Source organism: Ascidiella aspersa, chromosome 2 (assembly GCF_963924565.1).
Source record: "Ascidiella aspersa chromosome 2, kaAscAspe10.2, whole genome shotgun sequence".
In the NCBI taxonomy this organism is placed as follows: Eukaryota; Metazoa; Chordata; class Ascidiacea; order Phlebobranchia; family Ascidiidae; genus Ascidiella; species Ascidiella aspersa.
This window is the reverse complement of record NC_139448.1, coordinates 7,101,126-7,127,176: the sequence shown is the minus strand read 5'-3', so window position 1 is coordinate 7,127,176 and position 26,051 is coordinate 7,101,126. Positions and strand designations below refer to the sequence as shown.

General features: G+C 40.0%; 1 protein-coding gene across 1 annotated transcript in view; it reads right to left on the bottom strand.

Moving 5' to 3' along the window:
- Positions 1 to 23,781, bottom strand: part of LOC146163346 (metalloprotease TIKI1-like) — a 30,757-nt gene extending 6,976 nt beyond the window's left edge. Inside the window, exons 1-6 of the mRNA XM_083382861.1 lie at positions 23,128 to 23,781; positions 21,202 to 21,315; positions 19,213 to 19,423; positions 18,549 to 18,781; positions 17,202 to 17,348; positions 15,289 to 15,472 (exon numbers count right to left, since the gene is read on the bottom strand). Coding sequence (XP_083238987.1) covers positions 15,289 to 15,472; positions 17,202 to 17,348; positions 18,549 to 18,781; positions 19,213 to 19,423; positions 21,202 to 21,315; positions 23,128 to 23,235 — 997 coding nt within the window. The 5' untranslated portion in view covers positions 23,236 to 23,781. The remainder of the gene's footprint in view (positions 1 to 15,288; positions 15,473 to 17,201; positions 17,349 to 18,548; positions 18,782 to 19,212; positions 19,424 to 21,201; positions 21,316 to 23,127) is intronic.
- Between the last annotated feature and the right edge of the window lie 2,270 nt (positions 23,782 to 26,051).

Sequence of the window (26,051 nt, the reverse complement as noted above, 5' to 3'; positions counted from 1 at the left end):
CGGATCGTACACAACACAAAAACAACGCTCGTCGTCCCTTTGCCGCGGGCTTTTGAAGTCGCCGCGCCCGCAAAAGCACTAGAAGCGCCGTTGTCTTGATTCGAGAGTGCCCTCGAGTTGGTCCAAGAGGCTTCGAGTTGATTTGTTGTGCCAATAGAACAGCGTGCTTTTGTGACCCCCCTTACCCCCTCTACCCAGTACGAACACAGCAGGCGTTAATCCACTCGCGAGATCTTTGCACCCCTTACCATTACCCCCCCTAACGATGGTGTGAGGGCCACGGTGTTAAGCTCTTGTAAGTACACCAACGGCGGTGAGTTCAAAGCATTTTGTTTTCGTCGCTCAACGCGCGAATCGATAAACGGTTGATCTCCTTTCGAAAAACTACGTGTAACTTGTTGATGTCTATTGAATTGGCAAAGAATTTTTTTTATATATATTTGATGCATTCATATTTTTAAAGGATTCTGGATAATCATCTGCGTCAAAATAGAGGTAACTTTTTGTAGTATCCTATTGGTTTCAGTGAAATATTTGTTGAAAACAATGGGTGAAATTATTTTTTTAGTTATTTTCAGGCAATCTTTACAGAGCTAAAAGTCCATCCGATGTATTCTGTTCCAAAGCTTAGAAAGCAAGGTGCTGGAATTTCGGCAAAAATATAGCCACAAAATTGACTAAATATGTTTCCCAAAATCACGCTCGGTCATGAAAGGTTCACAGAATAATCCGTGCAATCTTTAAATCGCTATAAGTGGGTTAAGGCACTCTAACAACCAGTTTCGAGGTTGGGCGACGTTTTGCTAAGCAGTAGAGTTTCTCATTAACCTTTCCGAGTTGGTTCGAAAAGCAAAATAGAACGTTCTTTGTCACGCCAAATATCCGCGTGTAATTTTACGCGAAACGCGACTAACTACCGATGGTGCGAAGTTGTCTGACTCTGTGGAGACCCGGAACGCCAGAACATTCCAGAACGTTCCACAGGAAAAATCTGGCCAGACAACATCCCTTTGTTAGAAAAGTCATAAAATTGTCTTGATTATTCCACGCTCGCCTGTTCCACTATAGCTAAAAGTTTTACGTTTATATTTTTCATGATGTCTAATGAAACATTATGTAAAATTTTAACACTATTTTCCTCAAGTTCAATAGTTCGTCCAATTGAAATCCCAAATTTTAGTAGAGCCTCGGCCTAATTATGCCACATGTTTTAGTATATTCGACCTAACACAATCAACATTATTTAATAACATTTTTTTGCTGGAGAATCGAGTGCAAAATAAGGATGAACTTAGATTACCAATTTTAATCCTATGGTTTAAAATGCTTATGAAATTCAACTGATAGACCACCCTTAAATTCGACTAAAAACGTGTCTTAATACCTTGCTGCACGGTTCGACACGAACCAAATGGAATCTCAGATTCAAAAACGCAAAGAACACTCACGAAACAAATATGCGTAGCATACATCCTAAATGAGTCGGTTTTCAATTTCGAAGCCAAAACGCAACGCTCTATCTTGTAAAAAGAGCTTTGAGTGTCACCTCAAAACAGCAGTTTTCGAACTGTTGATTACGTATTACTATTGGTATGCAGAGGTCTTACTCAGGACTTGAGAAAATTAAAACAAGTATAACATAATAAAACATACACACACATACACATATGTGCTTATTAACAACTAGCCCTTCGGAAGCTGCATCTAGCCCTTCGGAAGCTGCTTTTTGACCAACGACAACGGCTTACGTAATCGTTTATTTCGGTTACATACCCTATTTGCCAAATTAAAGCGATCTATACATATCATATCATCTAAAATCGATTGAAAGCTTTAATCATGTTTTTTCTATTAAGTTAAGTAAATTTCACTCAAATGTTGTTTTTATGATGGTACGCAGCGACATCAGATTACAGTTAGGCCATATGCGGTCAAAAAAGTCGAGAATAGCTGCTTTAAGCAACGAACACAAGCGTCCAGTGTTATGGTGAAGCTATAAGCGTCGAAACAATTCGTGGCCTCTCTGGAATGTGCAGACCCCACGGGGGCCTGGTGTTTTGTGGAACACCCCTTTAGGCGGTGTGGGGACGCGTTTTGACCCGCGCTCGGCCGCCGGGGTAACATCACCCCGTTTTCAACACAAACAGCGGGCCGCGTGGCCGTAATTTGGCCAAAACATGACACGGAGGTATTTTCTCATCGGCTTGTTTAAGCAGCGTGAATGTGGGAAAAAAGCTGTTATCTCATTATTGCGTTGTGGTGTTTGTAATTCCTTGTTGACCAAAATACGTAAATCTGCATTATAACTTAAAAAATTGAGTTTAGTGTTGTCCGAAACTTAATATTTTATTCCGACAGCGATATTTCGGACAAAAAGACGACTCCCGATATCACCTAAATAGTTTGTGTAGTTTACTACTTTTTTGTGCAGAAAACCTATTCCATCCCGTTAAGGTCATGATTGCTTTAAAATCTCGACAGTAACGTTTTACACAATTAGAGACTGAAATTCGATGACTTTATGCAATTCCTCTTACTTACGAGTACACTGTATTGCAACCGTACACACTCTTAAGCTAATTTAATCCAACGAGGCAAAACATCGGCGGGAATTAAAACGACGATTAATCTCCGTTACGTCGCAGCATTTAGGCGCGCGTGCTAGACTTGACGGAATTTGACTACCGCAATAGGATTTCGAACAACTTAAGTCTAGGAACGAGATTTTAGGGCGACGTTTGACTAGAATATAACATCAAATTTGAGGTCAAGGCGTTAGCTCGACAGCAAACGTGGCATAAACAAGCTTATACTGCATTTTAGCTGCAGGTGCTCGCTTTATACGTCCGAAAATCATTTATGTGACTTTGCAATAACCTTGCGTTCAATCCGCCGGACAACAATTTAATTTTTACCTCAAACTGACCTTCCAATTTTGCAAGGTCACAAGGATAAGGCGATTTAACATAATTTAAAGAATTTGTTCTTACCCTTGGGCAAAACGGAAAGATATCCAGGGGCACTTAAATGGCAGTTTTCCCTAATGTTTAAATAATTTGTAATTGAATTAGTATTGACATTGTGCTAAGCTATGAATGTATTTGTTTGTTGTAAGTTTGCATGAGGTTGATTTGTTCAAACCGGGGTATATTTGATAACCCCTGGTTTAGAAGTATATTATGAAGACGATTTTTTTTCAGGTATGAAAAATAAATTGGGTGGATTCTTAACTAGATAGACGTCGCAAAATATCAATAAACCTAAAGGCGCATTTATGGGCCGTAGCGCAGTTCCATACCGGAAAGTTGCTCTGGTATACCTAAACAATCACGGTGGTCGGCAAATATTATGGCAAGGAGAGAACGATCGGTTAACCTTGGCGCGACCTTGACCGGGAGAGCACGTGACCTTGATGTCTCCAGGTCAAATTTTCAAGGTCACGTTTCCGCAGTGGCGCTAGCATTTTGTGACGGGCGTGAGAGTCGGTTTCGACCTTCGTAAATCTAATTCCAAACAATGAAGGGAAATAAGCGCGCGCTGAAACGTTATCCATTGGTTCTTAACCTTTTTAGCTCGTTGTCAGTGAGAAAAGAACTTATAAAATTTGATTACATAGTTTTCTAAATATTACAACAAAAATTATTTGTGTCCGTGAGAAATACTTTCATACACTTTTTCGTAAATATTATACAAAATAATTAGTGGCCGGCATTAATTATTGATAAAACTAATAAATAAAGTAATAACAAGTTTATGTTCAACTATTGGCCTGAAGTAAACGACATAAAATCGGAAGAAATTTCTGCTTCAAATCGCCCAAAGATACAGTCCGAAATAATAAAAAAGCAAAAAGCGACAAAATATCATAATTTGGGGCTAATTACTCAAGCCTGAACTACTGGTTAAGTTGATCGCTTAAATTGATTGTATAAAAGGTGAATTGAAATTCGCACAAACAGTGGCCGCTAAATAAACAGCGGTGTTCATAAATAAACAGATCTAGGGCGATTTGTATGTGTTAGTCGGGTCACAGCGGGGTGACCACAAGTAAACCGTGCGCTTTCGCCGAATCGGGGCCCATTCGTTCCTGGATTGTTTGTAAACTGTGCCGCACGGGACGCATCAATCTCTTGTGTCGCGGACTGTGCGTACAGACGGACGCATAGACGTCCGGATCTTCGTTTGTTATAGTTTTGTTTAAATTATACAAGAGCATCCGCCAATTCCACGGTGTCTTTTGTACGTTTTCCTGTATTGCCGCGCGTGTGAAGCAATTCGGCGAATTTCACGACCTGCATGTTCGCGCGTGTGTGTGTCTATGTGCAACGTTGGAGTTCATTTAGTATGAAGTACAGTTCAACTGTTGTTCGATACAATCCAAACCAAATTTTGATAAGGCCTTAAACTAAGTGACAATTTTTCTGAGGATTGACGTCGGCCAAACCTTTTTATATATTTTTACATCGTGTATGCAGTTTTGAGAATACCAACAACATTTAAATTCAATTTTTCTTGTTTTACAAGTTCTTTGTTTTCTTGAAATTGTTTTGTTCCCCAAGGAAGTCAAAAACGTTAAAACCGCTCAAACCACGAGCTTAATACAAACTTATGGGGCTTTTTAAGGTGACCCCTACAGCTATATTCGTCACGAACAACCAAAGCTTTTTGAAGCCCGGGCATAAATATTTGCGCGGTTTTGTAAACCTTGGCGTTATCTGCTTGCAAAATCTCAGCGGGCCAGCTATTCATAGACCACATTACAAGGCTCGTGCCGCCGTTAACGGAAAGTTTGCCATCGTCGTTTCACGACCAACTTCAAAGGTTCCAGTTTTAATGACAAAACTGTCCGCCTTTTTTACAACCGACTTTAATAATTTCGAGATCGCGACTTTTTTACGAGCATTTTCTCCCGGCAAAGTAAACAGACACTTGCGATTCTATAGGCGTTCCCTATACACGTGTCTTTGGGCGTTTGAAAAAGGCGGAATTTCTAATTTGGGGAAATATTTATAACTCAGGGCTGGCATGTCGTGAAAAGCTAATATGAAAATGGTCAAAGTTTGTCAAAGGCGTGAGATTTAGCTGCCAAATTCAGAATAAGGGTTTACGCAAGCTGTATCAAACAAATTTTAATAAAAAAATGTCCAGTTAAACTATTGTAACAAAGCACCAATTACGTCTATTTCCCTGCGTAAAAATCATCCAACACTTTAACCTTTTATCTAAAATAAATAAGTTTTAATTTTAATGTTCCTACTGCGCTTTGGGAGAATATAGTCCTCCAAACTAATTAATAAGCCTTGTCATGTCCCTGGGCCCTTTATGGAAATGTGATGCTAAGAAAATTGTTATGTCACACTTTTTAGCCATGACCTCATATACAGTAATAGCGTCGTCACAAAAATAAACGGCTTTGGTTACAGAACATAACAGTGAGGAAGGCGTTTCTTAACCATGTAACTGGAAAATATAGATTTCTAATAACATATCACGAGTGCAATGCACTGCGCACAAACTTATACCACACGAAAGTGCGTTTGACGTTGGGGTCCTTTATACGCGAACGCCCATTCAAGTTTTCCATAGGGTCGGCGCCTAACGAAAAACAAACAAGTCAGGCGCTGACCACGTCAAATAGCGCAACCCTTGGCTTTCAGACGTAAGTCGCGTTAAATAACGTGCGTCAAATAGCGGCGTCGGCGGACGTAAGCGACCCGTGGAACGACTAAACTTGTTGTTTGGTCACGGCGGCGCCAAATGCGGAAAAAACACGTATCGCCAGTGCAAACAGAAACGAGTCAAAATAGCCGCCCTATATGTGTGCGTTGCAGGTTAGTGAGAAAATGTTTTTTAAAAGGGTACACGAATTTACGAAACGTAGAGGGTGGGGCCATTTTAGACCCTACCAACCCTTTTTGAGGGTACAAACGTGGCAACGAAAGCCTAGTTTGAACCCTCGTGATAAATTACCGCTATAGAAAGCGCTATGTAAAAGGTCAAGTATGCCAGAAGCAAAGGCCTTAAAAGCCGAGCCTAAAAGCACGTTCGGACGACAGACGGATTAGGGGGCAGACCAATGTAAGGGTCAAATCCAGCCAGGCCCTGTTGCTCTATTTATGGGCGGTATGCACGCTAAAAGCTCGTTTGAGCCGGAATTTACACTTTTTGAAGTCGCGTTTTGACTTAATTCACTTCGACGCTGACTTTTAACTATTTTGCGAAATTGAGGGAAAATCGTTCGATGCTGTGTCCCGATATCGGTAATTAGTCTTTTTTTACACGAACGCGAAAATTGCCGTACCAATCTGAACACCTTGCATTGTTCATTTCAATTTTATACTTGATATAGGATTAGTATCATTTGACAAAAGTATTATGTATCAGTATGGGGATAAATTTCACATGCGAGTTTTACATGTTGTGCATTATATTAACAAAAATATTAGTAAAAAAATACAATTCAGGTCGCTTCAGCACCAGTCTTTACGATCGCGGAAGGTACGCTGCTCAATTCGTACGTTGCTCAATTAAGCCTTAAACAACTTGGTCATCGCCAAATCCCATATCGCCTATCAGGATTAATAGGTATTATAGCGTCGAACATTCTTTCAACAGCAAACATCAACAGCAGAGGCGGGTATTTAGTAGTCGCGCTCGCATATGACGTCACAATGGTGGCCTACGAACTGACCCGAGCGCCAATGAGACGGCGGCCACCAAATATGGCTGCAGCCGTTCGGCTGTAAGATTTCGGCCGAGATAAGGATAAAGCGGCGTCCGCTTTAGTATAGGCGCCTTAGCTTAACGCTAATCGACTCGCGTAAAATAACATTGCGCGGTTGGGTCTTGGTCGTTTGGGGTTCTAGTATAGGAGTGGGTAGTGACGGAAGGGTGACTAATTGGGGGTTCGTAAAACTCTGAAGTACACCACTAGACTAGCAACAAACTGGACCATCATATGTAAAACGATTTTGACATAGCGTTACAGCAAAAGGCGTCTGTCGCTTATGGCGAACTAATAAAGGTCCTAGATAACTAGATGCAAAAACAGTGATCGCCATGCAACTTGGGACGAACCATTGGTGTCTTGTAAACTCTGGGGTTAAATTTTGGATCCCCATAATACTAAGAGAATGCAAATTCGGCGCCATCTTTAGTGTTTTCACTTGATTGGTGAAAAAATAAAACCTTGTTAATTTTTTAGTCAAACATTGGTGTGCTGTAGGATTTGCGTGTGCCTTTGGCAACTTGGGGCAAACTGTGGGGCGTTTGTCAATTAGGGGGCTAAATTTTGGGCTCCTGTCAACTCTAAATGGAAAAGTAAGCGGCCCTCGTCAACTCATTGGGAGCGCAAACCTCCTTTTCGACAAGTAGGCCAAAAAATGGCTAGCCACTTTTCGAGTGTTGAGTGAAACATCGCACAAGCAGGGTCAAAAAGTGGGACGAAGGGGGAGAGCTTGTTGGGGCCCCCAAAAGACGGTGGTGGGTAAAACTGCACGGCGTGGAATCTCGAGTGCGGAGCTTGACAAGTTTTTATTCGCCAAGCGTACAATATAAAGTGTATATCTTCTGTCTTGAGCCACCATCAGATATATAGAGTGTAAGACTTAGAGTTGGGTAAAAACTTTGGGATTTGTAATAAAATGCCAGAGTAATCATTTTAAAAAGGAGACAAAATAATCTGACATTTGTTGTGAGATCTTGGTTAATTTTTTTCTTTGTGAATGGGTTCTTTAAGGGGGCTCTCAACTTGTAGCACAGATAAGCTCCCCAAAGTCAATGCGCCGTGGTGGGGTTAAAAGCACGGGGCGACGAGTTTAGGGGGCTGGGCGATCGCGTGCGAACGCCACTTCACTTGTCGCCGCGACAGGCGACGGACGACAGGCGCGCAGGCGACACGCGACGCACTTGTCGACGCCGACCATTACGCGACCTGGTTTAAAAAGCCTCAAAATATATTTTTTTGGCTGAAATAATGCAAGTTGCAAATTTAAATGGTAATTTTTTTAAACTTTTGTTGCTCATTCCCTTTAATATTTAATGTTGGCAAAACAAAATTGTGAGTTTGGTTCTAAGTGGAAAAACAAACGTTTTTTTTTAATTGTAAGTATAGTCATAATTAGATCAAATGGTAGGAAACTAACTAAGATGAAAATTGAAAACAAACGAAGTATCTTAATCACTTGATGCAGTAAACGACAAACGTTATGTTGCAGAACTTGGCTGGGCGCCGAGACGCGATCAAATCACTAAAGGCCACTTTTCTGCGCGGAGTGCACACCTGACGTATTAAGTCAGGTCCGTGGGAACGGAATTACGCCCGGAATGCAAGGAGGGGAAATTTCGACGCCACTCGACTGTCAGAAATCTATACGCGCGCCGCCTCGGTCGCTACAAGTGTCTACTTGTGTTATTAAAATGTTACCAGCGAAATAACGCAGGTGAAACACGTCGAGGTCCGCTCCAAACGTTTTAATTTTATTCTAATCCGGAAAAAACGCAGGAAAATCAACCGAGATATAAGCTTTGCGAGCTTAATTGCACGTGTGTTGAATTCGGCGCTGCGAAATCCCGCAGATTCCGCTTAACTATTGCAGTAAAGGCAGCATTTATCCGTGCAGATACCGCAGATATACAGCCGCGGTGTGCGAAAATTTTTGCGGAAAATTCTCCAAGTGGCAAAGTCCGAAAATTCCCGCAAAGTCATCTTATGCTTAATGAGCGTTTGTGATTTGTCAGTGTAGTGGAAGTTTTCCGATGCAACATTGTGATTGGAAAACGCATGACGAATTGATCCTATCTAATATAGGATAACGTCATTTTTAGATAAATCCTATTTTAAGTATTTGGACTTCAGTTTTTACCTTAAAATTATGTGGATTCAGTTTTAATTCGCACAAACCCCTAAAAGGATTACAATTAGTTGGTATAGGGATGTTCCTAACGAGTGGGTAAAATGGTTTTCAGATAAACACCCGTAAAGACATTTGGGGGGACAATTATTGCAACCAAACAAATAAAATTGTTTACTTAAGTTTCAACCGCACCAAATACCACCCACCCCCCTTAAAAAAACACAAAATTTCAAATAATTTTTAAACACGTCGTTTTTTTTGATTCCACGAACGCTTATAATCGGGTTTTAATTAAAAGGGGCCAAAAGTTCAGAATCCTCGGAAATTCTGACGTAATCCGACATTGTTTGTCGCGTTTTTACCGAACCCGTTATCCGATTTGCGCGCCTGATCCGCCCACCGCGTAAATTGTGACGCGCGAGCTCCACGCTGTTTATGGCGTCATATTGAAATTCGCTTAGATTTGGAATCCCAACTTGGCGTTTACGTAGTGCCAGGCCAATATTTCAAAACTACAGAAGGCTGGTATTAAAGTTAGACGAAGCTTGTATTTTATGAGTTTCAGCGAAGAAGCAATCACAAACATTTGTCTTTTTAATTTAAGATATTGTGTTGGGAAAGGCTGGATTTGATTATACTTGGCCTTAATCTGTGTTGCCGTTTTTAACCATCCTAGAACGTGATAAAATCTAAATCAAAACAGTAAAATTATTTTTATTTAATTGTTTTGGATGCGTCAACCTTTGTTACACTATGACGTTTGTTGTTTAGTAAAATCATTAACATTTTAGTTTGTAACGTAAAAAAATCTCTGCCATTATTGTACAAGTATATAAGTTGATTTTTTTTAAAATGTCACCTTTTATTCAGCTTGGTCGTATTTCGTTGCCGAAATTTCAAAGGCATCGAAAATATTTCGAGCAACGTGATAAGATCTTGACCAAACCCAGGCCGGGTGAGGCAAAAGCAGCAGGCAAACATACCCACCCTCGAACCACAACCAATCGTAAATGCTGAACCACTAAACTTGTGCAAATAATACGCGGGGCCCTTGCGTGACAAACGCGGTACACAAGTTGAGAAACGCGGATATTAATTGGCTCTTGTTTGCCAGGAAACAGATGGTAACATTTGCGGTGTTGGCGCGTGCATCGTTTTCCGATCAGTCATCTCGGCCCGCGACACTTTGCTGCCCGATATGCTGAGTATTTGACTTACAACCGCGTTCTTGCGGGAATTTACGATAGGACAAAGTCCCAACTCACACGCGAAAGAGTCGAATCATTGTTTTCACGCTGCGAGGAACGTTGCGCAATATCTATCCGAATAAACGGCGAACCAGTCGACCGAGCAAGTGTTTTTTTGCTTGTGAGCGGCTTTTGGGTGTATTACGTCACTGGCGTGACGTAGCTGAAGGGAAAAGCGTTGTGTTGACTTAACAAGTTGAAAAGCAAACTTGGACGTCGACTAAATTCACAAACGGCTCGATTACGTTGTTTTAAACCAGTACATGGTAAAGAAGGCCAACTACTGAATAATCGTTTCAACTGAACCATATAGCTGATGTTTTCATTGTTTCAGCACAGCTTGTAAATATATCTACAAGGCCTGCGTAAAACATTTCAATCATCGCGACAAGCGCGCTTCAATTAAATACACCGCTATCCGATCACCTTTAATGTGGTAAATGGCTTAGCTTGCTTATTGACTATAATCCGGATTTAATCCAGATAGAAAAAAAAGGCTTATACGTTTAGCGATTCCGCGAATGCGCCAAATATGCGAGCTTGGCAAAACACATCAATCGGTCTCACCAAGATCAAAAGTCATTGCGCTAATACGCATTCGCAGAGCGGCGTAATTGCCTGACACGGGTATCGTCGCATTATTTAAATCACAACCTTCATTGATGACGGGCAACAATGGCTCTTGTTACGTCAGCGCAAGGCGACAAACATAATTACAGTTGATCACATGACAAAGGCTCCATTGCCATTTTAACAGAACAATGCTCGCTTTTGAAAGCGAAACTGTAACCAACAACATTTGCAAAGCTAGTGGCTCAAAAAGGTTCGTTGAAACCCGGAAAATATGAAAATAATTCAATCACTGGAACAATGTACATCAAGTTTTCAGCCAAATTAGGAGGTTCATTGTTCCAACTGTTTGTAAACAACTCCAACAGACAGGAAACGGACTGTTCGCAGCGAGCAAAACTCAGGGTAATGGGAATAATTAGACAGCAAGCGAGCCCGGTATATTTACGGGTTGCAAATTAGCACCAAAGCGGGCTGCGCAGTGGGAAGAGGCTATCGGTTTTTGCGTTGCTGATAGATTGGCCACGCTTAGAAGCTTACGCCTGTCTGACTCGCCACCATGCCAGGCACCAGCTGACTGATAATCCAATCGAGATAAGCCTTGGCAGCCCAGGGGTACCTTGATGGGGGGAGGGGTGCATAGGTGGGGGCTCGAAAATAACCCGGAATGTTAATTCAGCGGTTTGCAGAAATCGGCTTTGCTTTTCGAGGCCACTCAATGATTGATTTTTGACGAAAATACTACTGTTAAAGGTGATGCGCTTTCGTCACCAAGGCAAATTCGCGAAAGCAATCAAGTTAAACGTTTTAAATTTTCAACAGGGTCAAAAATACTAAAAGGTAAACTTTTTATATTATATTTAAAAATTCAAAAAGTTAGCTATGGAATGTGTTTTTTTTTCACCTCTAGCATAAATTTCGACCACCTATTTTGACAATTGCAAATAAACGCAAGCAAATTTATAATGTAGAAATTTAATTTGAAAAAAAGTATATACATGAACGGTAAAAATACAGCAACAACACTATATCCTATGCCGAAAAAGCAAAGCCAAAACCAGAAAGTGAACATTGCCGCACAAAAGTTTAGCAGTCAGATCCGGTTCAACCGTGTTGACTTTAAATCGCCACCCACAGACATAAGAAACCAGTTGAATTAGCCCAGCTATTGGCGCGCATAATACCAGCAAACAAAGCCGCTTCACTATACGCTTTTGAATGTATCGCGTGGCTGGCAAAAAGGCTGGGGACGCTAAACCATTGGCTTATGTCCTTTGTATCGGCAGACAGAGGCGCCACTCTATAAGCTTAAAGCGCCGACCACGACCTGCCGCTAATTTAATTCGCACCTCGCACATTTGACGATTTGGGAAGATAACGCCGACATTATCTATATGCTGGCCGGTGTTGTTTTGGCTGCCAGCGAGATACGCCAAGGTGGTATACGGCGTTAAAGGCGGCATTGTATTTGAAAAAAGCGGACTGCAAGATTAATTTCTTCCAATAAAAAGGAAAATCTTTCCTGATTGGGAAACAAAATTTAATTACTTAAACGGAAAACGAATTTAAGCACTATAGTTCATCCAGCCTTAAAACCTTACCAAATTTCACATATTTTTTTGTTGGGAATAAAACGACAACGCAACTCTTTCCAGATACCTAAGTGAAAAGCAAATAAATCGCTCATATTTTTAACTTTCCAGTGATTTTTACAGCAACTATGTAAAAAAATGAGGAACAAAGCAATCCGAAGTTACTACAAAAATCAAGCAGCCAAGCTACAAACTTGACGAATAGAGTTATAAGGGTCGGTTTTTGGACCTCTTCAAAATTCCCGGCCCCAGGTCTTTCGAAAAGATCGCTCTCTATCGCGTTTTAACACCAAACTTCAACCCCTAATCACGGTGTGAATCTAGCGGCTCATGAGACCGCACCTTGCCTTGGCGGTCGGAAATATGTTGACGTACGCGTTCGTTCGTACATGCGTATACGTTTGTTGAACTATCGCAGTCCTGACACGGATGTGGGCCCGACTGCAAAAAATGCGTCAATCAAGATCGGACTGATTTGATGGTTGATCATTTTTGCTCTAGGCCGCTTAACCTGGCTTTTCGTCGGAAATACGCTTATGCCTATAATTCCTATATAAACGTATAATGGTGGTTACTTTTTGCTCTATAGGCCGCTTAACTTGGCTTTTTGTCGGAAATACACTTATTCCTATAATCCCCATATAAGCTGTATAAAATGGCAGGAAAATTGGGTAAATTGAGAGCTAACACTTTTTGAGGTGGGCGCAAGAATTGAGCTTATTCAACGCCGTTCAAACCAACGATATTTATTTCGGTTGTACTCTATAAAGGTTTAGGTAATCAGTCGGATCTATGGGATCATATTTCAAAGGTAAACGATTGAGGTTGCTGGGTTTTAAAGCTGTCCTTCACAGACTTTAGGGTTTAAAGAGGCTTTTTATTTACGGTGACAGGGGTTTATTTCCAATGTTCTATACTTAGAATGACTAACTTCTATATTTAGAATTGACTGGTATACAGTTGCCGATCGCAATCGCAAAAAACGCCGCGGAAACACCGAATGCGGTATGCGCCCAATCAAGTGATTTATTCAGAACATCGTTTTAAACACTTTACCCGGAACAAGCAGTTACCACTGAATAATTAAGACCGGCTCAGATATCTTACAAAAAAATCGCCCCCACCCATACACTGGGGGTATTGCGCCGCCAAACCACGTGATAATAACGCCGCGGCTTCCTAAAGATAATGATCGGCTTCGCGCTGTGAAAGTAAAGGCTGATCCAATATTTACGTTAGGTGCCCGGCAGACAAAAGGCCTGAGCCCGGTACAATACGCGAAGCGACAAGAGAGGCTACCGACTTGAGACGACGAGATGTAAAGGCGTTTTCTCTTTGAACGAATGGCAGTTTTTTCTCTTTTGAACGAAATGGGTCGCCCCTTACACAATGGCGATTTTTATCCGGAAATCTCCAAGCGCCCCCATAATTCGTGCCTTGTGCTTTTTCTTGACATGAGGGGTTGCGAATTCGGATGTCCGGAAATTTGTTCACGTGTTTAAATACGAAAACAAACGATATGCGGTTTGTGTGGTTTTGGGCGAAGCTGTATCGAAGCATTTGTACAATTTTAAGGTAAATTTCACCCTCTTATCAGGACATCTAGATTTTGATCAGTTTTCTTTAATATCAAAATTAAAGTTATTGGCGTTTTTTTGACAAAGCTGTTTCGACCCTGTACAATATTTACTTAACTTTGAGGACCTTTTTGTTATGGCCGCCATCTTACTATATTATAATACAGTACTTTCATATTTCTCTATCCATCATTTGACGACACTTTATTTCTCTATAAATTGTTTTAGGGCCAATAGAATTTTCCGAAACTTGTTTTCATAAGCTCATTTACCACCAGCAAGGCAAGAAAACATGGCCTGACGCTGCTTTTTCTGGGAGAACTTACTCATAATGACGTTAGGGGGCGCGCGAAAAAACAACGGGAGCTCTTTAGCAGTGACCCCTCGCTCGCGGGTAGGGGGGCAAATGAATCTTCCCGAAAAATCTGGCTTTGGGGTCTAGGGGGTTTAGGGGGCCGGTCACGGGTACTCGAAAGCGAAAAGCGCTGGTGGTGTTTTGTTTCGAGAAAAAATTCTCCTTCACACGCGAAATCTGGCACCAAGTTGCCGCAAAGGGGCGGAGGAGGTCTTGATGCCCCGGTTGAGCCGGGTTCTTCTGTGCGCAATGTGCCAAACAAGGCTGTCCAGGAGAGTGGAGCCAGACAAACACGCGCCAAGGTTGAACACTCGTAAACAAACAAGCGAAATTCGAAAGTCAACAATCGAAATTCGACAATAAACAATCGATATTCGGACGTAAACAAGCCAAATACAAAAGCTCGCAATTCATTCCTGTTAGGGCTGTAGAACCATGTAAAACGACTTGGACAGTCAGGTAGAACGGTGTTTTGACCGCGGATTCGCGTAAAATCGGTTTATGAGCGAATCCGAGCGTGAAATTGGCTGTAAAACGCACAGTCCGCGTACAGACACAATATATACGCCGATAAGCGTCGGTGCTATCCTTTTAGCAAATATTTTGCGGTCGTGGAAAACAGTATGCAAGCAAACAATTTAGGCTTCCAAATAGGCAATCGAAATTTCAAGGTTGCCTTAGCATACTTATATGGACCGCCACAGATATTGTTAGAACCTTTTTCTTCCAATTTTCAACAATGTTTTTGGCCAACTTAAAGTGAAGGAAGCATTTTTTTCTCTTAAAATCTTTTATATAACAGTGTAAATTTTAAATCTATTTTTAGGCCGTTTCAAACATTTTTTTCCAATCTTTAACAATAATATTAAGTGCCGCATAAGTCTAACATTCAACAGTGCCCAATATATCTTCGAAAAAATAATTAAAGTTAATGTTGATCGCCTGTTCGCCAATGTTGATCAAACTATTTTCCAATTTAATTGGAAAAAATACCAATTCGAAACATTCAAACATCGACCATGATATACCAATCCAATTGTGCCCGTAACTTCTCCCAAAATTGTAACCAAAAGTAAATTTCTCCTCACTCACCGGCTCCAAAAGCGAAGAAGAAGCTCTGATCGGGATTATTGACGAGGAGACGCTCTACTCGCTGCGCCATCTTCTTGTTCCGCCGGTAGATGAGCTCGTTTCTAAAGTACCAGTCCACCTGATCCGACATGTTCTGTTCCTCCTGCGAAATCGCTCCCTCGCTGCCGTTGACCAGTTTTGGAATCTGCGGGGATTTGAGGGTTAATTTCCGGCGGCGAAGCGGGATGTTTCATGATGCGGACTAAATTGGCCGAATAAAAGTTTTTTTTTTGGATTTTGAAAGGGGGCGTTGTTTTTCTATAAAGTACAATCATAAATGTCCTAATTGTCGAAACAACTTTTTTATTGCGAGGTTGTTAATTTTTTATTATTATATGTCATGAATATACATTTCTTTTGAAACATTTTATGAATCGACCGATTTTAATTGTATCTTGTTTGGTGTAGATTAGCCGCTTTCAATTTAGTGTACTTCAACAAAGTGTGGCAAGGGTAAATTGCGGTGCATTTAGCTTGATATAACATGAATTATTTGGCGAATTGTCATTAATAAATCATTACTTCAACAAGAAAATTAAACTTGCGAGCGTGCATTACGTGGGCGTGTTATAATTATTAAAGGATAGCCGAACAAAGCATATAAATTATGAAGTCGGTCCATCATAATTTGGCTTTATATAGCCTCTGCAGATACTTACATTAATAATATAGATCCGCGATTTTTAATAAAGCGAGTCTTTTATTGGTAAAGGCATAAAAAGGCAAAAGAACGTTTTCAGATATACATTTTCCCGGGTAATTTAAGTTTCGAGGATTCAAAATTGAATGACAAATTTGACCAAGTCCGCAGAATTTGCGCACAGGCCTAAATGCTGGGTACGTAAATCGCTTCTTGAGTATTCGCCGTAAAACCGCTTAATACACAGGTGCGAAGCCGGTTGGGAATTAATATCTTTAACAACGCTGAACTATCAGCGTTTGATGGGAGGGGTATAAGAGAGTGCAATTGGTGCAGGAGTTCACAAAATGCTGGTTTGTGAATTAATAATTCCCAATGGTCTTATATATAGAAAGCCTGAATAATGGGCGCCGCGTAAAACAACAAGCTCAGTTATGCGTCTTTAAATAACCGAAAACATTCTGACTTTGGTTGTTCAATTTTTTTTGGAAAGGTTGTTTTATAAAATATTAAAACAATAAAACTGTAAATTTCCTATATTTCACAACATATATGCAAAGTAGGATTACACTTGAATTCATATTATTATACTTAAGGACTCAGTTGATAACGGACACTTCTTATCTAAAATAATCGCCAATGCACCAAAGATACATTCTACCAAAAAACATCGGCAAGGCAATATATAAAGCGTTTCTCAGCCGATAAAACACCTCCCAACGGACCCGATGGCCCGGTTCGAGGTATGGCGGCCGCCTTGGCGCTGTAATGATACAGTAAGACCAACACACGCTTCTAACGAAAGATCCAAGTGGCCTTGGACCTAAGTGACAGTTAGAGCTTGCTGGTAGGCCGGCAATTAAGGCTGGGCAAGCCGCGTTAGGCGAGGGTGCTACGAAAAGGCGTTAGCCCGCAGCAGCCGGTGATTGCTTACACGTGCGTATTTTCGAACGAGCCGGTTTACAAAGTTTTTGGCGACACTTCTGAGCTTCTAGTCCGTCTTTTTGTGTTCTGACTGTGACCGCCTTCAAATAAGGACAGACTACTGCTACTTTAATGCTGTGTTTATGGGTTTTGAGGTTTGGAAACCACAGATTATGTAAAAAGTGTTTTTTTTTGCATATTTAAAGTTCCATTTCAATCAAGCCTAACCTGGGCCCAAACTATCAGCATTTGAATAATATACGAATTATCAGTTCTCATGTAACGAATCAACGATATAAACGAGTCCAACCTGTGAGGAATCGCTGTCAAAGATGGCCGCGTCCAGATCGCCACAGTTGTACTGAGCGATGAGGTCTTCCTTGGTGTAAGGGACACTTACTGTTCCGAAACGAACTCGCTCCTGCATCGAAAGGGTGTGGTCCAGGGCGTACAACACCTGGGCACAAGACAAGGCTATGTGGGTGTGGTTAGCTTTTTTTCGGTCGGGATTATGTGGTATTGTTTTCTGTTAGGACGCTATACCTGTGTTAAGTTTGGTAGGGCTATATGTGGTGAGATTTAGATACATTTAAAGGGTAAGTTTTATTCAAATTTCAAACAATGATAACACACAGCTAGAAATAATAAGTTATGTAATATAAAGGTAATGTTAAGCAGAGAATGACATTTTCAGTTTGGTACACCTTAAACAGTTTCTTTTTAAGGAGGCGTACTGCACGAAAGAGAAGTTAAATAAGTAATACTTTTCAAATCTTTTTCGATAAATTAAAATATAAGAGAAACTCGTTTTCGGTGTTGTATTTTTTGCTTGAATCTCCGTACTATATAATTCGTTCGTTCACGCAATATCTGTTAAAGTGTTTTTTTTTAATCTTTAAAGTTTGACACTACACACAACTGGTAATGAGAATCTCGATTTAACGCTCTGTCGCGGACCGGAATGTCCTTTAAAAGGGAAGGGCCCTTTGTGAACGGAGGACAACAACATTAAGTCGGGCGTGGTTGTTGCTGTTGTAGTGAGTGGTGGGATTCGGACGACCGCGAACAGACGTAACATTCCGTGCTCTTAGTGCCTTTTGAGTGATTTGGTCAGTCAGTTTACTATAGGATATTTAACAGTTGGCTTACTTCTTGGCTTGTTTGGCGAAGATGCAAGTGAATGTTACGATAAAAGGGTTTGTTTTCTAAAAGTAGTTTTATTTCAAGTTAAAGAGTAACATCTAAAAAGCATTTTTTTAGCGACACGACATTCCAATGTTCATGGAAAAATTAAACATGATTTTTAACTAAGAAACATAGCCAAGTAGAATATGAAAGGTTGCGCGACCAAAAAAGTAACAGTTTGTTATATTTTTAAACTAAATAATTGGTAATTTTGTCCTAGAATTTTCGCCCCATATTTCTAAAACTACCTGATGGCCAATTCCACCCAACTGCAACTTCGCAAACTTCAATACGGCGTAATGTCAAAGATGTAAAAATAAAAATTAGAAATCGCTCATAGATTGGTTATAATTTCTCTGTGAAACATTTTTCGCATTATTTCTATTTCAAAATTGTCGGCCGGCCCATTTTTCGCGGCCCAATCACACATGTAAATCCTAGCTGAATACATTAACCACACATAAACGCTAACCTGAGACATGTTGAGTCCGTTTAGCGGCTGGCACTGTTCGTCGACTTGCTCGATGGCGCCGACCTTCTTGCCCATCCGACCGGCCTGACTGGCCAAATGCAGGTCCAGGACCGGTACCCCCTGGCTTCTTATGTCGTCTTCCGTTAGAGAATTGACCATCAGCATTACCCACACCGGTCGCTTTCGTTCCCAGTTGCCTGCGATCGCCTCGAACAGGTTGTCAGCGTACCAGCCTGTGTTTGAGTGTACAATGTGACGTAACAATCGGGTGAATTTTAAACGAAAACAAGAGCATTTCAGTGCGTTATTTGGCGTTTTCCGTTAGGCTTTCTAGTACGTTTTTATTTATTGGATATATTTTTTAAAGCCAGAAAGCGTTTTATTAACCTAAATTTGATTTTAGTTATAAAAAAGTTAAACTTTTTAGCAGTTTTAAACAAATGGATTTAAGAATAACACACATTTTTATTTAAAATAAATTTGCTATTGGTTTAAAATTAAATGAAGGCACATCTCACACGAAAATGCAGTAATTACAAAACGTGACAGACATTTACTGAGATGTTTATCTTATTAGTGTTGTTTTTTGCTTAACCAACCTAATTCACCACGGAAGAAAACCAAACCTTGGCACAAGTAACAAAAAACTAAAGAAAAATCACACCTTTTCCGGCTTGTTCCGACGTCAGCCATCCTGGCATGGCTCGCTTCACGTAGTCCAAATGCCGCTTAAGGCGACGATATAGATCGTCGGGCAGCACTTGACGCAGATCCGCACCACCAGGGAGCATTTGGCAGCGGGTCAGTGCAGTGCGTGTTCGCTTATTGGTCAGGTCCAACTCGAAGTATACGTTGTCGCTGCCGCGGAACGCACGCTGATGAAAATACAGGGTAAAATTGTATTTTAAGAGGAAATCAAACTGGTATAGAATGGCTCATACCCATGTATACATGTTTGGGTAAATCGCCGTCATTTTAAAGGTAACTGATTACAGAGTTGGAAAAAAATAGGCGATGATAAAATGGGTTAGAAAACGTAGTATTTCGGTAGCAGGCTGTTAAATTATAATACTAAAATATAACCAACAAGAACAAAAAAGCATTAAAACCGAGATTTAAAATATGCAACTGTTAAAAGATGGGTGTTTATTGCCCTTTTTAGACGTCAAAACCTACTCAGATAACCATATGACGAAAACTCAAGCTTTGACAGGTTATTGATTGCGCAAATTGCCAACTGCGATCAAGTGTATCATAATTAATCAACTCGACCGCTAAAGAGCAAGGCACGAGAGTATATTTGGCAGGGAGAGGTGTAGGTTTGAACGGAGACGCGCGCGCAATCTCCCGCTGGCCACTCTCGTTCAGTGGGCGCGTTTAATTGCGTTTAATTTGCGGATCACGCCGAATCACGCTGGTTCGGTTTGACGGGATATCGCAACGGGAGACTGCAAGACTTCCGAAGAGGGATAAATGTTTGCTTTGCTGCTTGAGCCCTGAAATGCGTTTGTGGTGATGTGCGTTTGTATATATGTATACGCTTGTGTCTGTGTTTATGTGTGTGGTGTATATGTATTGTATGTGCGCGTGTAGGTGTTCTTTTATTTATATAGGTGTGTTTCGATTTGCGTATGTATGTGGTTAAAAGTGTATATAAGCTTAGTGATATTTTCTTCTTTGTATATTTTTGCGGCTTTGTCGTTATTTGTGTGTGTGTCTTCGACTTTTTTGTATGTGTGTAGGTATGTCTCTTTCTACATGTTTTCCAAAGTATTAATATACGTTTGAGTTATTTTGATGTTTTGTTTTATATGCTTGATTATACCCAACAAAGTAATGGAAAATATTGAATGTATATTTAAGTTTTAAAACGATGACGACGCAAAACGGTTTTGCGGAACCAACGACTTTCAGGAAAAGTCGACATCTGTTATGTCTGCAATTATCCGAAGTTGCGGGTTGGAAAGGTTATGAATTCCATTTCACCGCAGACCGCGGATTTCATATTATTCGAAGGAATGTTAAACACGCTGGAATTGCGCTAATTGAGTAGCGCAAAATAACTTGCGGCAAGAAGGAAACGATTAGGGCTGAGTGGGAGAATTTAATCTGACATTTGATATTAATGAATATCACAATAATTGGGAGAAAGTTCACTATTTGGCTTGGCTAATTTACTGACGGATTGTAGGCTTAAAACACAAAATATTTTTCTATAATTTTTTGGTTTAATTTTTTAACGTTTAATCAAGTTAATAAATCTGTTAGAAAAACAACCAAGAAATATTTGAAATTAATTTAGTTAAAGGTACACACTATGCATGAACCTGTAATGTGATGAACCTCAAATCTAAAAAAGGCGAGTAAATCCACAACAACTGTAAAAGACGTGTGCGATACCGATCCTTACAGACATTAACTGATTACAATAAGTGCATATTAAAACGTATTTTTCAAGGTGATGTCGATAAATTGTACATTTTGGCTTTGATTTTCAATACTCAAGCTAATTCGATTTTGTCTGTTTTTTTAAACTTTAACATAAAAACACCGCATGATTTAGCTCAATATTTCAGCGAAGCAATTATTATACCGTTAAGTACTAAAGTTTAGTACAAAAAAGACGAAAACGCAAACGAACTTATTTTCTTACCTTGGACGCGGCAGGAATCTGGCCCCACACTTTGGTGTAGGGAACGTGAAGTGTCCCGAAGAAATAGGCCGGAGGGTCGCGCTTCACCTTCCATAGGAAAGAATTCTGTCGCACCTGAAATAAATCGAAAGTTCACCAAAAAACGTCATTTTTGTTGTTGTGATAACTAATCATCTTCCGTTTAATAAACTCAGTGAAACATTATTGTTGTTATTGCTGGTTTAGCGAATTATGCATGTTTCGAAATTGAAACCTCGTTGAAAATGTAGAACGTCGTATAATTGTGTTGTATAGGCAGGGAAATCAGTTAAAGTAAAAGTCCATATTCGACTTTATTTTGTTATTTCTATTGGCGTTGGTTTGAATATTTTAATCTTTTCTTGTCCTTTTAAGCCAAAGTATATTTTCAACAGACGGAAATAGAAGAGAAACGGGCAAAAAAATTACTTCACCAATGATTTTTTGTCTGTTGATTTTATATAGTACGGTACTATGATTCGGTACAAAGCATAAACCCAATTTTGTGGCAACTTTTCGAACCTTTTGAAGGTATTAGCGCTCATTGCGCGCGCTCACCTATTTTCGCAGATGTCCGATCGCGGCGCATTACGGGAACCAACAATGGCGGCAAATCGCCGGCGCAAACATCGTGCGTGAGATCGGGGCCGCAGATAGAGCTCGGCGGGCTTTGGCTAATCCGTTTCCCGCAGGACGACCTACGGCGGGCTGGGGTCGGGGAATGGCAAGGGGATTAAGCGCGACCGACGATCTAGGCCAATCGCGTCGGCAAACGGACAAAAGCGACCAAGTTTTGGTGTTTTTTCGCGGCTAATGACTGGAATGACCCGCTTGCCCAATCCGATCGTTTTGGCTGCGCGTTTCCGCACAAGAGGGCTAGTTGTTCGTCACGGGCCATATGCCGCTCACTACAGCGCAATTATTTGGACCAGTGGCTGAGTAACTTTGATTCATTCAACTCCTTTGTTTTGCAAGTTTAATCTTTCGAACTACCGGCCTGGAATGATAAATCTAACCCACTGGAATTGCCAGTAGGTTTGCCGATCTCAACGTTTTCTTTATCGCATTTGACCTAAATGGATTTTGCCGCCCATATTCAAAATGTTTTTTGAAAGTGGGGTGTGGTTTTAGGGTGGCTATGTATGTTTCTAAACGGAGAGTATAAAATATCCTTATGACATGTAAAGTATATCACATGGAGGCTGGCATTTTTTAAAAACCAAAAGCGGTAAGTGTTTAAGAACCGCTCATTTAGACGAGGTTTAAATAAAGCGGTATTTCACACAACACGTGTTGGACAGCCCGTATAGAAGTTCTAATACGAATTCTGTGTTTAGATTTTGCCACCGATATCTGCACCCGTTAATGGCAAGCTCACTTGTTAAAAGGACGCAAATAGACGCCCAACGGGTCCAGGTGTTCGATACGTGTATAATGGCCACCCCGGCGGTTCAAATCTTGCAGCCGTAACACGCTTATCTGCGTTTTGTTTACAAACACGTTGACAGGTACAGGGGTGCGTTCTAAAAAATTACATGCCACAATAACCGATCCTGTCTGATAGAAAAATTACTTTTTGTTTATCATTTGTTTTGTATAAGTGTCTATTATTTATTTTGCAAGACCACCTCCAATTTATGTGTATTTGCAAACATAACTCTCAAATCGGTAAAACCAATCATTTATAGATTTCCAAATCATTAATGAACTACTTTTTGTATAAACTTTCATGGGGAATAAAACAAAGTGACACCAATATGGTTTAAGACGAAAAGTCTGCAAAAATATTGAAATCGAAGCGAACATGTAACACACCGACATACGCATCAAATAGCCAATGCTTTACAAATAATAAAAAATCCAATTCGTACGGTGTTTACAGACGGTGTTGTAAAAAATTGAACATACCTTATTCTCACAGCCTTTTCCACTGGCATATTCCCATAACCCACATAAGATAAGCAGAAAAATAAGATCCATGATCCGGTAGTCGCACGTGTTTGCATTGAGTCGCATTGTTTTTTGTTCGACGAGATTTTTGCCGAACCAGCAGCAAAATGTAGCGATATAAGTTTGACTGTGTTCCAACAGAAACAGTTTTCATTAATAAAGAAAACATAATATAGCGCGATAGTTTGCAGTTATAGTATAGCGCACATAGGCTCAATCCAGTTATCCTCTGCAAAACGACACGCACCTTTCTACTTTCAAATTTAACACACGGACTTCTGTTCTACATTATTCGCATAAGCCGTAAAGGCTGAATAGAAATCACCAAATCGTAATTCATGAAGTCAGTACTGCACTGTGTTGCTTTTATTTTCAATACGGTCTACTTTCAACGAGAAATAGTACACATGCGATACACAAAGAACTGCCTACGAAAAAGCGATCTCATATTCCACCAAAACGCCGCAAAATTGTAAAACTTATCTCTCCATCTATTTATCAATTTAAAAAAACACAGCTTCCATAATCCAACCGACCAGTGTACATCAGCAAAAAAAATATCCTGAGCACTAGTAAAGTGCGCACGCAAGCTAATCTCTGAAACATCACGCGCTCCGCCGCAAAACGGTTTGCTCTCCTACGAGCTGTCTCCAATCAATCACAGTCGCTTTCGCCCGTGTATAGCAGGCGCTATGCCTTGTGGCAGTCTGTCAACCCAGCGCTCCCTTCATCGTGGTTATAAGGCGACCGGAACGGGGAAAAAGGCTGCGGCGCGCCGAAGCAGGTCGCACGGAACACGCCAGCGCCAGTAGTTTCGAGTGGACAAATATCGACGAGATAGCGACTTCCATCCTATGCGCCTCAAAGGAAGTGGAAGCGATTTTTACATGTTCGCAAATTTGGGATCGGTGTACCGCTGTTTGAATAAAATCTTGTTAATTCGTGGTAAATTCTTACTATTCTTTATAGCGATATTTACCTGTTCGCAAATTTGGAACCAGTGTATAGCTGTTTAAAGACCTTGGATAATTCGTGGTAAACTTTCGCTATTCTTGATAGCGATTTTGACCTGTTCGCAAGTTTAGAAACGACGTATCGCTGTTTAAATAAGTTGTGTTAATTTGTGGCAAATTCTCTCTATTCTTGATAAATTATTTTTTCCTAAGTAAAAGTTTCTCATAACTCTGATTACATTAGTTGTTTTTTGAAAATGAATAAGAATATATTCAAAACGTTCAAAATGCTATACCTACTTTTATTTAGGCTTTGCTATTCGTAATACGTCTTCCTATAACCATTGCACAGTTTTTAAGCACTATTCGACTATTTTAACTTTGCCAGATCGATATGCATTTTCTAAATTATTGCTAACAAATTTCACAAAAGCCAAAATTAAACGTTTAGAAGCGTTTTTCGGTACAATATTTGCTTAGTACTACTAATTAACGTTGCTTTACTTGGTTATGACATCTTGCTTCCTCTTTTTCAACCTGCATTATATATTCTCGTTTCGTGGAAAATAGTTTGACCAAAGACAAAGAAAAACGGTTACTGGCATTTCTATATCGTACTCAATATAGAAACAAAAAGTTGTTTAACCAATGAAGATGATCTGTATTGCTTTTTAAATACCGTACCAACGTTTATTAACACGTCTGTTGTGTAATTTAGAGGATATATGGACGTTGTTTTCTTGAGATGTAATGTAGAAAGGACATAAGTTGTAATTCTTGCTTTAGGTTTCTACTAGTTAATTCAGAATGTTGTTTACAACGATCAATATTCTGAACATAGATACAATATATTCCTACAATCTATATTTTATATTCCTACAATCTATATTTATTTACATAAAACCTACTTTAAACGCTTATACATCTACAGATAGTTAACAAAAGTTTCTCAAACTTATTACCTAATTCAGTAAATTGCTGCCATTAGTCACACATTGGAATACGATTAACCTGACAAATACCTTTATCTAGCTAGGTGTAAATCCAAAAACACAATTAACAAGATGCTTATAGCACGCAGTCTAAACGAAACTTGTTTACAATTTCATAGCAATTATAGCGTAGATAAACGATAACCATTGATTCCTGTTGGCCTTCGAAATCGACATTAGCTCGAACAAAGGGCGAATTTTCCGGGAGTCGCAACAGCTCAAGTGGGCAAATATTGTGTTACCGTCCCTGCCACCGGTACATCCTTGAAACAGGCCCACAAAAATTACTGATCTTTCTATATCGGTGTGTTTCACTGTGGCCCTTATCTGCAACAAACAAAGGCCTGTTTTTTCTTTTATTTCGGGCCGAAGTAAGCAAATATTTTGCCAACCTCCGCTACCGGCAGTATCCGTCTTACAGCCTTTGAAAAAGGGTTTTTGAGATATTTAGTGTTTGCGCCTTCTGTTTAAACATACAATTTCACTTCGATGTATGGGTAAAGGAGATACGACCGTTACTAAAACTATTTCATTTCCGAAATATTTCTAAAGCAACGGTTGTATTAGTTTAGCAAACACCGTAAACACGGCATTGTGTCAAAACATTATATTTAACAAAAGCCACACACTAATTTATTTTCATGCCTAATAACGAACTGTATATTTCTAAAATTCAGGTTAAACAGCATTCGTTAAAACCAATGGTTGTTGCAAAACCTAAAAAAAAAAAAAAATTTAGTACTTTATTTTTTTTTGATTGAAATATATATTTTAGAATTTGAAAATGAAAACTTCAGCAAAACAATACAGTATATATAGGCCTATGACTTCTAATTTGTTTCTAATTTTGTTATAAATAACTTAAATGGGAAACGCTACAAATGTGATACCGAGTTCAATATTCCTTTTTCAACGAAATTTAAAATTACAACATAGG